The sequence below is a fragment of the Opisthocomus hoazin genome, chromosome 2, assembly GCF_030867145.1.
Source record: "Opisthocomus hoazin isolate bOpiHoa1 chromosome 2, bOpiHoa1.hap1, whole genome shotgun sequence".
Classification (NCBI taxonomy): Eukaryota; Metazoa; Chordata; class Aves; order Opisthocomiformes; family Opisthocomidae; genus Opisthocomus; species Opisthocomus hoazin.
This window is the reverse complement of record NC_134415.1, coordinates 65,060,996-65,075,025: the sequence shown is the minus strand read 5'-3', so window position 1 is coordinate 65,075,025 and position 14,030 is coordinate 65,060,996. Positions and strand designations below refer to the sequence as shown.

At 43.1% G+C, this 14,030-nt stretch overlaps 1 protein-coding gene across 9 annotated transcripts in view; it reads right to left on the bottom strand.

Moving 5' to 3' along the window:
* Positions 1-14,030, bottom strand: part of NHSL1 (NHS like 1) — a 186,254-nt gene that overhangs the window by 38,884 nt on the left and 133,340 nt on the right. For all 9 annotated transcript variants that reach the window (XM_075413943.1, XM_075413942.1, XM_075413945.1 and 6 more), the window contains exon 3: positions 3,207-3,334. In XM_075413943.1, the coding sequence (XP_075270058.1) occupies positions 3,207-3,334 (128 nt within the window). The remainder of the gene's footprint in view (positions 1-3,206; positions 3,335-14,030) is intronic.

Sequence of the window (14,030 nt, the reverse complement as noted above, 5' to 3'; positions counted from 1 at the left end):
GGTCCCACTCGTGGGCAAGGTACCTTGTTGCTCCATGGACCCAAGTTACAGCAGGCGCTAATGCAAGACTGAGAGATGCAGTCTAACAGACTAGACTGTCCAGCGAGACAAAAAGAAACAAAGAGAATGAGTGATAAAAAGGGAAAGAAGAAAGAACGAGAAAAAAACACACAGAAGACAAATACATTTAATACACACAGTGTATACATTTCAGAACATAAGGGGAAACAGAGTTTGAAAGGGGCATCTCAATCTATCTTTGACACTGGGAAAACAGAGCAATACTGAAGGACAGGAATAGCTCCCAAGTCGCATCACCAAGAGTGGTATGCAAGAGATCAGAAAGAAGGACGCTGCTCACACTACTGAGATGCGAAATCCAGATAAACCAATTTAATCTCCACCAAACTCCATTAGGATCGGTACTGCAGTGGGGCTTGGCCTGTGCTCCATTAATGTAACTCGTAAGAATCAATGTTAAGAGTAAAAGGGTAGTTCCAAGAACTTCATTTTATATCAACTACCATTCTGGAACTTCGGCTTTCTGTGTTTTGTAATTTTCTTTGTTTATTTTTGAGTTGGGCTAACTTGGCTGCTTATCCCTAGCGGTCTTCCTTTGGAATTTCAAATGTTCTGCTTATCTTAGACGTTTTCTAAGACTCACGCTGAACCATGTGCTTTGTGGTATGAATATTACCCTCTGGTGACAGACATCCATCTCCACAAAACCTGAGAATGTTTGTGGATTGAGATCTCCTCTCACATCACCTACCCATGGTTTCATATTATGTCTCCAACGAAGACAGACAAGTGCAGTATCTGGCTACACTTTTTTTAAAAGGCAAATTAAAAAGAGTAGGAAAAGACGTCTTCCTTTGTGAAATCACCATGCAGCAAAATACAGTTTTTTCTGCAAGTTGGCAATTATGTCAGCTTAGAAGCAAATTTCTGAACAGTAAACAGCTATTCATCCATCCATCATTATTCTGCTGCTCTCAAATTTCAACTATTGAGTACTGCATGTACAGAATTTAAATGCTGGGGTTTTTTGCTTTGAATAGGCTACAAAGCTTTCATCTAGTGGTGAGGAGTTCACATTTTGAATCACGGGATTTTGGTGACCCCAGTTCCACACTGTCACTGAAGAACTCTTCTGACAGCTGAAATACGACTCGCTCAAGGCATAAGACTTACTGGAACTATTTGGCACTTCACCAGCAAGATTGTAATTCAAGTTCAGAGATCTATTGTGGTAAGCCTTCACTTAAAGAAAAGAGTAAAATTGTAGGCTGTTACAAAAATGTCAACTGAAAAAAGATACTAGCCAAAGGACACCACTAAACACTCAGTTGTACAATATGAAGGGAGACTCATGCTACCTTTTACAAGGGATTAATGACTCTCTAAGCTCCAAATAAGAGTGGCAGGTTTAAGATTAAGGTTCTGAGATAATCACTAACATCCAAGACTGTCAATTTGGCAACTATCTTTCTCCACAGCTCTGAATCATCCTTTCAGCTAAAAATATTTGGAGGAACCAGTTCCAGTTTGAAATGGAAGTGCTAGCCTATCCTTGAAGCATAATTAGTTGCATCAATTTTTTCACAAGCACAGAAATTGTTAGTAACATGTTAACGCTCAAAAAAACTCTTAACCAAGGATGAAAGCTCTTAGTCTCTAAGAGGCCTCATCCATGCTTATACGCTCTCATTCAAATTGTTAAAAAAAGTGTATTTGTATTTCTAAAATTTTGCATTAGTTTTACATGTGCAGATGGTCATATGCGGCACCGCACTGGGTAAGACCAGTTGATACTGCTATGTATGCATATACATGCAGTACATTAATAGCAACAAACAATGTGTTAATACTTCCCCCAGTGGAAACCATAATTTCACTGATTTCAGTACGGTTTTGCAAATTACCATTATAATGCATTCCACAGTATGAGTGTGCTTTACATTCTCTTCTCACTGCCAGTACATACCACACGCAGCTAAACAAGATGCTCTAACATTCCCTGCCAACACACAGATATAATGCAATCACCACCTGTCTGAGAGACTGTACATATTCCACAACACCTTTTATTATGTGATTAAAAACCACAGAGGACAGAACTGAAAACAGTGTACCCTTTAAAGTGAGTTATTAGGATTTGCACACTTTGTATAGGAAGAGTTACTTGGTCCGTGCTACGGAGGCACACACGGTTTAGTAATGATTCAAAGAAATTAAACCGTTACAGTCAAGGATATCCTCCCACTCCCTAAGCAACAGTATTTTGTGGCAAAGTATTCTAGAATATCTATCTCGAAAACCCCAGGAGCTCCAGCATTTCAGGCGTGGACAGCCAGGCTCCAGTGAACCTTAGTGTCCACCCCCGCAGTAATGTCCTACCCCGCAAGGCCAAAATTAGCTTCCCTTTCAGAGTCCACGGGCACAACAGGGTAAGGTCAGGACAGAGGAGCAAAATGCCTGTTCTTTCTTTACAACATTAATGCAACTTACTAGTTCTGTAATTGAAACACATATAAACTGATGTATATAACAATATGTCTTCACAACCTTCTCAGGACTTGTGCTGAACTTTCCCTTCTCTTCCTTTATTTGTTTAATTTCTAGATTCTAAGCTAAGCATGCACGGAGTTGAGATACATAAACACAAAAACATAAACATGCACATGTAAATGCTAAAACCATGAAGCAGACTGAAAGAAAGCTGATAAACCCAGTTTAGTGGGCAATCTTTCAATCTTCTGGATGCCTTTGCGCCAACAGTTGCGATGCATTAGGACAAAGCGCCTACCTAATGAAACCCAGTAACTGCCTGTATTAGCAATTCAAAGCGCGCACATGTCCCCGTTACAATGCTAGTGCACTGATGGCTGGTTAATAGCTCTTCCTGCTGCCTGAATGGAAATACTTCACAGATTCAAAACAGCTACCCTTCCTGCGGTCTTCCTTGCAGAACATCACCAAGCTCCTCCTGGCTTTCACACCTTTATTGTGGCAGTGGGAACTTTATATAAATGCATGGGTAGAACTGAGGTTTTTAAGAGACTACGGAAGTCAATCGACCCAATATCACTGTAATTCAAAAGAATAAGCATCTTTACAACCTTCTAAAAATCATACCTTATTTGAACAATGTTATGGCAGGCAATTAAACTGCACCAAGCACGTATTCTTTCCAGCACCATTACCTTTTGTTCAATTTCTTCATAATCATCCTGGTAACTTCCACAGATTGCGCTGGAGGACGAGGAGAAGGTGGGGCCCTGAGAGTAATACTGCGAGCTTCGGTAGCCATCCCGCCTCAGCTTGTCACACTCTGCCGAAAGAGAGAGAAAGAGGCAGTTAATTCACAACGAGCCATTACTGTTTGCCCTTGGTGTACAGTGCACTTACAACAGTACACAGCATTTTCCTGAAACTGTTCACCATGCATTAGCATCGTCTGTCCCAACTAAGAGAACCTAAAGGTGCATTTCTTGTATTTGTACCTATAGTCTCCCCTCCCTCACATATATTACATACATACGGCCACACATAGCGTATGTACACATGGCTTTTATTTAACCCAGAGATGGCAAGAGCTTTGGAAAGAAGGAGGAAATGGATCAGTTTATTTATTTATTTAAGTGAGGCCTGGCTCAGTGTCATGACAGATGGCAGCATCTTGCAGGATGGGAGACGGAAGCATGTAACACTGGGGGTCTCATCCGCCCGGCCGGTAGACATCCATTATGTGCCTCACGCTTGAAATGATGATGTTGCTCACTACTCAAGCACCATCTGCCAAATAACTTTGGCACTGACCGCTTGTCTTGTCTTCTTGCCCGCGGAAGAGACCATTTATTGTGATTTTGGAGAGAGGAAGGCAAACCACCGGGATCTCACAATCTCCTGTCACTGCAGAGTACGTGTAGTTTAATACTCAAGAGTTTTCAAAGTTCAGAAAGAGTTCAGAGAAAACATGTATCAGCTCTCAAAAGGGCCGAAATACCACTCAGCATTTCATCCCCCTCACCCAAGTTTTCCACAATCATCTTCCCGCCTCCTAATTGATATTCAGTGTGATTGTGCTAAAGAATAACAGACGCCAGAGCATAAGGAAAAAATAAATGTTCAAGATGCGGCAACCAAACTCATCAGCCCAGTCAAACTGTTAGCTTTACATTTCCAGAGACAGATATCTGTTGAAAGATGAGGGAAGCAAAAAGAAAATTAAGTATTTGGTACATTTCTGTCTAAGGAACAGAAATTCCTGCACAATACACAGGCATTATCATGATACAAAGCACTTTTATCATCACGTGCTGGAGAAAGACTTTCTGTGATTGTATCATCTACCTCCCTATCCTGAACATTTTAATACCCCTTAAAATGAAAAACATGCAATGTTTATATTAAGGGTAAGGTTTTAGACAGGCTTTTGCCTGGCAAATGATTAAGTGGAGTTACAATCTGAAACTCCAGCATACATTTCCTCTGTTATTCTCAGATGCTTCTGAGACTGAGGTCTGGAAGACCCTGGGCTGACGGGTTAACCACCCTAGCACAACCACAGCTCTGCGATGACCTAATCCATGTGGACTCCCCTGTATCTGCACATGCACATTAAGAAGGCAAGCTTACAATGTGACAACTAGCCATTTCCACTGGAGCCAGACCTATGTCCTGGCTTACCACCTGTCTCCGTACGGGGTCAAAAAGGGCAGTACGGCATGAACCTGCCACTCCTCCCCCAATTCAAGGACCAAGGGTGGTGTGGTGGGTTTGAAGATCCAGATCAACTGCCACACCTCAGGAACAGAGGGCTGGTAACCCTGTTTACCTGCTTCGCACGTGTGAGCATGCTGATGCCGCACACATCTGGCAAACAGCTGCTGCACTTCAGGAGGCAGGGGGGTGCACGTGTGAAAAATGACTGCCAGCAACCGCAGTAAAACAAATTCCTCCACCGCCCCTCCAAATCTGGCACTGGATCCAGCCAGATCCAGCACACAACACTCACAAACGTGAGCACCCCGAAGGGCTGTTTGTCAGTTTGAGCTACAAACCAACAGCGATAAGTGGGCTGAAGCCCAAGGACTTGCATCAGCTTGTAGCGTGGGTTAACGCACTAAGCTGTCAACTTCAACACTGCAAGGTTTGGATCAGTCACTGATCACCACAAGCAAACATGAAGACAACCTAAGGGGTACATAAGAATGCAGTTAACTTTTCCTCCTCTTCTTGGGATAAGGCCTGGGGTCCTGGCTGGCTGCTCCTGTGACTCTCCAACACCAGGGATCACAGAACACCCCACAGGTGACGGGCTTTTCAAGAGCGCGGTAGATGCACCCTCCAGCATTAATTGCTTGACCTTATTTATTCTCCTAACCAAGGAGACAAAGATGATGAATAGCGCACTTCATGAAGTGCAGCAGAGCTCCAAAACCTTAAGGAAGTCAATAGCGAAAGTCTCAAGTCCACTGCAAGTTCAGCAAGTGGACTGACAATCAAAACCTGGCAGTTTATCAGGCTCACAACCCCATTTGTCCACAAGACAAGGTCCATGCAGCACCAGAAGCTATTGCAGCAACACTGCTGAAGAAACCAAGAGAACCACTACAAAACACCAGGTGAACTGCACCAACAAAAAGGTGATTTGTCCCCAAGAACAGCATTTCTATTTACCTACTGTCACCATACATTTTGCAGCACGGCAGGAAACACTCTGTGGATGGCACCTGAGGCCAACAAGCCTCAGCAGAGGTTTTAGGCAGCTATCTTTTACTCAACATTGCAACAGCCCACAAGCGCAACACAAGGTCAGTCACTGTGTCTAACTGCAGCTGCTGTCACTGCCAGTCTGAGGGTGGCAACCGCTGTTTAAAAACTGTTCTAGCTGGGGAGCACACTCCTCTATCTCATCACTATTATTAAAAGTGCCCATGGTCTTCTGCAAGCAATCAGATTTGTATTTTTCAGATAATTTTTTTTTTATCTATGTAAATTTTACCCAGGAAGAAGCTAGAAATTCTTACTCTAGGAAAGACTCCAGACATGCTTCCTTTTTCCCAGAGGAGCAATACTGTGTCCTGTTCCCATAATCCCAGACAGAGAGGAGCACTATACACTGAGTTAGCAAAAAAGTTCTTACACTTATGCAGGTTATTTCAGAGACAGAAAGCTGACTAGGAAACAGAAGGACACAGCCAGTTGCAGTTGTTAATAATCTTCTGTTTTAAGAATGTGACAATGCATTAGTGCTAGCTGAGCCAGGGACATGCACACTCTTGGACCCAGCAGCATGGCTGCCGTTACCCACATTGCCCAACATACAACACCGTGCCCAGCCTTTCCATATTTCTGCCAAAGAACCGCCAGGGCAAACCCCAGGCGACTGCATCAGGCAGGACGCAAACACCCGGTCCTGAGGATATGCCACCCAGTTCAAACCTGTAGCACATGCTGCAGCCACCCTCAAAGCCATAATCTTGCTTATATCAGATCTGAACTGTGCAATATTATTATTGTGCCCCAGATGAACCTGTTTCATTTACACAAACCCCGACCATTTGCCCAGGAGGACCAGGAAAGAGCCACTGCCTTGGCAGTTGCAATCGGTGGCTGCAGTGGCTGGAACTGCCTCCCCTTCACCCCACAACTGCTGCTGGGGCCTGGTGCACAGGGGTGCTGCCTGGCAGCTTCTGCTGCCCTGCAAGCGCTTTTCCAGCTATGTAAAACCACAGATTAGTTCTTGACCTTCTTCTGTACTAGGGATACATCAAACTTAAAAATATCCTCTGTATTACAAACATTGTTTAAAAATTACTGTAGTTTCACTGTTCACAGGGTGGTTTTAGTTAAGCATGAAGAAAGGGCGTGAGAAATGCAGTTTCAAACCTTTTAAAGGCCCCCTCATGACTTCCACAGTTATTAGAACAGGGTAGATACGATGTTCAGGAGAATCACAACAGAAGAAAAGGCATTAAAGCTGTCGGTGCCGATACCACTGGTCCGAGTCACTGCCATACACCCAATCGCTCGGGACTGCACCACCGCAGGGTTTGCTAAATCCCAGCGTCAGACAGAAGCGTGCTGGGGACGTGCTGCTCGCTGACAGCAGGTGAGCGCATCACCCTCCTCCGCTCTCCCTCCTCCTGGCTAAGCAAGCGTGGCCACGTGCGGGTACCAGCAGCACCACGCTGAGAGCGAGGGCTCAGCCCAGCCCAGCACGATGCTGCACCAGAGGTTTGAGCCACAGGCACTGAATCCAGCGCTGTTGTGAGTACCTCGACCTCTCCGTGTATAACCTTATGGCTCCTGTGACAGGCAGTCAGGTAAAGTGTATGAAAATACCTGCAAGGCCTCTCAGCCCAGATCTCCTCTCTGTTTTATAGGAGGAACTCGCACGTAATTGCATCTGACCCTGAGCTGGTAACACACGGCAGAAAGTCTCATGTGCAGAGGCAACGTACTGGGTTCCAACAACTTGAAACCACACTCTTGCATAATTTGAGCCACAAATCACCGGAGTGAACAGAAGGCACAGCACTGATACCTCAGTAATTCATCTGACATGGCATTACCATGGCAAACCAGGGTTAATGTTTACCTGGTCTGCTTACTCAGACCTACACATCACACTGCTCCGCGCTGGACAGAAGACCAGGCTTGCTGGGAGGGGACTGGACGCACTGGCTCTTTCCCTCTCCTTTAACCGACCCTGGTAACATTTCATACCTGCAGAGCTTCCTACCACCAAAACTAGTCACAGTACCTTGAAAGTTTCTATGAAAGAAAATGGATTGCCCTGTCAGCAGCAGAACTGGTCAGAGGGTTTCCTGGTTGTTGTCAGAAGTTTTCCATATTTTTTTTTAAATTATTATTTATTGTAAAGGAACTGTGCATGACCAGGTGTCATTTTTCATGGGCTTCTTCATAAAACTATTCCTCTACCTGCCTGGTTTGGTGCGCCCCATATTGACCTGGCTGCACGAAGAAAGGCTCCAGGTGCTGGTTTTCACGGCTGGATGCCCCCTGAGCCTGGGACATCTCCCCAAGGCACGGCCCCAGCAGCAGCGCAGAGCCACAGTGTTCTGCCACCACTCTGGACCAGTCCTCCACGTCTCATGCCTGAACGTGCAGCCATCGCTCACTAAATCAGCCCTAATGAGATTACTCGTGTAAGTAAACACTGCCCACGTGACTGTTGCAGGACCAGGCCTTAAGCTCGGCAGCTGACTACATCCACACGTACACACTCAGACACATTCTTGCAAGCATGTATTAGAGTTTATTATAAAAAAAAAATCCACTTATCTGTGTTTCTAAGTATTTATTAGTAACCACTAAAGACACTGGTTAAAGAATTAAAATACAACAATATTCACAAGTATAAACTTAGAAACTAGGGAAAAAAATTAGAAATTAGGGGAAAGACCAGCACATGCTTCGCTTGTCTTTGCACCATCCCCTGTTGTCTCTTTGTCAGCAAGAAGGGACAAGTGATGAGCTGACAGCTGCATCTGCATGCTTGAAAAATTATCTCAGCTAAAGTCAGGGTGACTTCTTGGCAGGGCCTTTCATGTTGTAACTTGTATTTTGTAGAGTGGGATTTCTTTTCTCCTCTTCTTTTTTTTTTTTTGGTACTAGAGAGAGGTTATTAACCACAAGAGTCAGCTAAACTGTCAACTATAGAAATAAATCTGCTGAGTAGTATATTAAAACACATTTATCCATTCACTGCACGTATCACTGGAAAATCACTCTACTCCCTGAGGTCAGAAATCTTTTTTTCAGTCTTCAAACACTGTTGCTAACCCCTTCTTCTCTAAATACCCACAAACGATGCTCCTCCCGAGGTCACAACTACAAACACCGTCTTACAAGTAGATTTTCAAAATTTCACCTAAAATCAGACAGACTGTAGTACAATATACATTCGTCTTGCAAAAGCAAATCTTTAAAAATGACCTACTACTTTATAGGTCACACTTCACTTTAATAATCAAAGTAAGTACTATATCACTGCTTTTTGTTTTAAAGGAACTTTCTGTTTCAAAGTTGATAAATAACCGCATACGATTTTAATTTACTTCATGCATATTTTGAATTTGTTTTTCCAGTTGAGCTGAGACAACTAAGACTTAGCTGATTGCTGACAGACAGGCATGGGTGTCAGGAGACCTGGATTCCCAGCCCAGCATTGCTGCATCCAAGCAAATCACTTCGGGTTAGATCCAGTCAAGAACTTACATCTACAGACAGACACAACACAATTTAAATTTCACATATGCGCCTCCTAAATTCAGTGTCCAGGTGGGTATCCACACTCTGCCCGCAGTGCACAGGTATATAGTGAGGCACCTCAAGACAAAGCCAACTAAGGAAGAACCTCAGGTGCCTTAACTCCCATCCTCATCACACCAGTAATGACCAATGCTGGGTCCAACACTGCAGGCATCCCTTCTCACAAGGGCCAGGATTATGTAACAGAGTTTTCAACATCTTTACTTCTGAGGATGATGTGCTTTTCATCCAACAGTTGCCTAAAATAAAGTGCTGCAAGTTAAAGTATTTTTCATGTAGATACATACAAGTTAAAATTCTTTAAGGACGAGATGAACACAGGCTAAATCTCCAACGTCATAACAGCGTGCTCTGAACACCAGGCAAGAGATTGACACCTGAAATGCAACAGTCAGAGTTCTGCTTTGTTTGAGACCAGTCATATTGGTGCATACTGAGACACACGCTGGCATACCTACCAAACTAGGACCACTGCCGCTCGGACTGCCCGCAGCACTGTGTCAAGACATGCGTCAGACCAGGGTAGCTCTGGATCACACAGTTAACCGGGGCATTTCAGGGAAGTAACTTTTCCCGATAAAGAGCTTGTTGAGAATGATTATGCCTGAGACCATAATTAAAGCAGACGCCCTAGTTCAAAGGTCTCTTTCGTTAGTAAAGCTAACTAAAATTACTGCCTCTCCCTCTGTGCCTCTTTATGAGTCCCTCGTTTGTAAACTGGGGATAAGAATGCACACCTCTCTTTGTGTGGCTGAAGCACGCTGTATAAAAGCAGAGCTGTACAAAGGCAATCTTTTCTTTGACAAATATCTCATGTTAAATATAACTTTTAAAAAAGCAGCTTAATTTAATTCCAATGCAGCATCTATTTTTGTCCCTGGATCTAAATATGAGGCAGACAGTTTGCCTCTACCACTTTATATTCCTCCCAAAACTCCATTCAGCTTGGATCAGATCCCATTTCCCTTAAATGTATAAATCCCCATATCATCTGCAGAACTTGACTATCACAGGGAGTGCTTCTATATCAAAGCTTTAAAATATGTTGTAAAGCCACAGCAACGATGCACTTGTGTAACAACTGAACTGTAACCAATGCTGACTGCAAAGCAAGTTCATGAACTTCAGCTGTGATATATCCAGTGCACTGTTTTGTTCAGACTCCCGTTTTAACGGGTCAGGAATTTCAACAGATGTACTACCATGACAGCCCAGCTGAAAAAACTTCTGCTTAATAGCTCGATCTACATGCTCTGGCTAATACCAGCCTTTGCCAGTCCACCTATCTTCCCTAATATTCTCTTACCCAAAATGCGGGTTTATATCACCATTTCTAGACCTTTATTTTTACCAGTATGCATACAAAAGTGTAAGGCAAGCCTGGAGACGGTCCACATCAGTACCCAACACACTTCTTCCACAATCAAGTGCCAAATGAAGTGGCAAGTTTTTAACCCACTGGCAAAACTTAATCATTTACTGCAACGCCTTCCTATCCAATGAGTAATAAGAAAGGTCTAAGAACAGGGCATGAAAGTGCAACATTAAAGTAAAGCAAGTACACAGCTAGATTTATTTTCAAGGGTCCAAATCAGATGCAAGTCTTTATGAAGGATCCAAAGTAAAATGAACTCTGTAATGTGAAAATACCTTTAACTGGGTTAAGTCAATGCAAACACGTTGATCATTCCTTCCTTTCTTCTCTCAAAGCTTTTAAAAAACAGATACGTTTAATCCCACCCTTCACTCCCCAGGTCATCTGCATGATTTAGCCCTACAGCAAATCCTTCTAGTGGCACCAAAATGGAACAGGCATTACAAATTACATTTGTTAACAAGCTGTCACCAGGGAGTGCTCAAAATAATTTTATCACCGTTTGTCTTGAGCTAATTTAAATTTCTGCTCGTGTGTTATACGACTACATTTAGTGGTGACAAGATGTCTTAAGTTTAACAGCTTATTTGCTTCCTTTTGCATGTTTGATGCTAGTATTAAAATAATTCTTCCCACTTTTTCTCTAGCATTTTTATGGATACTTCTCAATTCTTCAACAAACACAGCTGATATAAAAAAATGAAGGGAGTTTTTACTGTTTTTTCTCACAGGACACTTAATGTTAAACTTAAAGGTATTAAAAATGCTACAAACAAGCATGTAAAACAACCCCTGTCTACGAGAGGAAGGAGGAAGAAAAGCAAAAATGCAAACAACTGGAAGTTTGGTGTTCCTTGTGGTGAAAGTTGCTTTACCTAGTACTGAAACAACCACACCGCAGACAGCAACATTTCAAAATTCTTCTCTCCACTAAAGGCACAGATCTGAAATGAAGTGAGGTTTGACAATCTTTCAGCTAAATCCTCCTACTGATTCTGACTTGTATCACAAAACATTAAGAAAACACATTAATCTGGTTTAAGAAAAAAATAGTATCATTAGTATTATTTTGAAAGAAATTTTCATCTTCTTTTAACCCTTTCACTGGAATTGCTTTCACTTACCATGTCTATCATGCAATCAATCTACATATAACCACCCTGGTATGTTTTTACACTCAGCACTGCACTACATAACTAAAACAGGGAACCTAAAGGCTTCCGAGTAGCTCAATTTTTCAGCATAAGAGCAGCTTTCAAACGCACGCACTGGAGACTCTTCATCAAATTCTGCTTAGTTTTATTTGAATATTCACTTATTAAAATTCCTTAATTAGAAAGGGTACTTGGGAGCACGGAACTTGGCCAAAACTATCAACCTATATACTGTGAGTTAATTCAGGAACAGTAAAAGGGGCAGGACACAAGTGCAGAACCTCTGGTACTAACTTGACTATTGAAACTAAAATAATGAGAAATAAGTTGATTTCTATTTTTTGATTTTACAGCTCCAAGGCCTTTCCGGAACATATGGTCTACCCGTAGCCTTTAATGGTTTTTTACTTCATTAAAGCTTCCAGTTGGTAGGGAGCTCACATCTTGACATCTCTCTGAACCGTAACCAGATCTATTGTTAATACGAAGTGGTTCCCCCCTATTTTGCAGCTCTTTAATGAAACATAAGATTATTTTAAGTCTATAATCTTCTCAGCAGGATTATTGACTAGTAGGGCTGACCCTAATATTGCTCATCTGAACAGTGATCTGGCAGATGCACTGAGAAAACAAAGGCTAAACGCATACCTGTCTGGAGGGTCTTGCAGCAAGACATAATAGAGGCTTTATGAGTAACTACTTAAATCCGGTTTTATTTGACAATGCTAACCAGATGTCTTCTGGAAAACAAATCAAGTGTTTCAATCACTGCTGCTTAAATACATTCCTTGAATTTGGCCAACAAAGCTAAACAGAAGCTACAGTCAGCCAAATCCAGCCCTTCTGAACATGAGATAATAAATGAATCATCGCAGTCACTGGAACAACGAGCCCTATATTATGTACATAGCTTATATCAACACAATTACCCTGGGGGGGGCGGGGGGCGAAGGCACAAAGTACAGGCAGTTGTGCAGGAAGCCTCCGCAGAAATAGTCTGAAAAGGAGTATGAAAGTCAGCATACGGACTGTTCCCACTACTTACAGGTAGACCTTCCTCAGTACGCATCTGACACCTCGTTACCCGCTGGAAAGGACAGCCAGCCCCAGCAGTAACCAGCAGCGTGCGACAAGACATTGCCCCTCATCTGCAGCTTGAACTGCACAGAGAGAGCGTCCGCAAGACCCTTCAGGAGCTGGCTATCTCCTGACAGCCTGATACCATTTCAGTCTGGCTGCGTTTGCCCTTTAACATTAATTAACACACTTATCTTGTCCCTTCCCTTCCTGCCTGTCACCTCCCAACTCAGGGACAAGTGACAACATGCAACAGGGCAGCTCGTTCTTCTCCCTCTTCTTACTTTTTTATTTAAAAAGTGCTCTACACCACTAATTGCTGGAACTGGAAGATAACTGCGTCCCTTGAAAACCCAGCTACTTATGTCCTTCTCTGCCTTCCATCACTTCAACTGACTTATATCCACATTTCAGGGAGAATATAGGACAGTTCAAAAATGCAGAAGCAAAGACAGATCAGGTGTGTGACAGGAAAATTCTTCCTGTTCTTTCACTTCATTATAGTTTGCAAGATTATCTGAGGCCAGTGCATTCCAGACTACTTTAGGTTTTCCTTTTAGGACACTGGACCAACACCTATAAATACACTGCCAATGCTGCAAACCTGTCCAGAAGGCAGATGGGCACACTTCAAACAGCTCCAACCAGCTAAGCAAAGCAACACTACAACAGTGCTGTGTCTCCCCCCATCTTCAGGCTTCACGCCTTACAGCTTGCCATTTTCAGATTGTACTACAGTTAACAAAATGAAGATTAGTCTCCATTTACTCATTACCCAAGTATTTGCATCGTTGCTATATACTACTGCTGTTGTATCAGTGCTCCTGGCAGAAGACCACTACACTTTAGAGACTTCTTCAGACAACAGTCCTTTAAACACAACCATGCTGCAGAGCAACAGGCCAGCTCTGCCAACACACCGTGTTAGGGACAGGGGCTGTTCTGTCCTGCAGTGCCACCCTCTACACTCTGGTTGAGCACCCGCTCAATCTCTGGGCTTCATGGACCAAAAAAGCTGCGGGAAATACTACAGTACGTGGCACTCGCCCCCCTTCCCCCGTTCCCCACCCCCCAACCCAGATAATGGTGTGCTTTAAAAAAAATGAACCAATGCCACT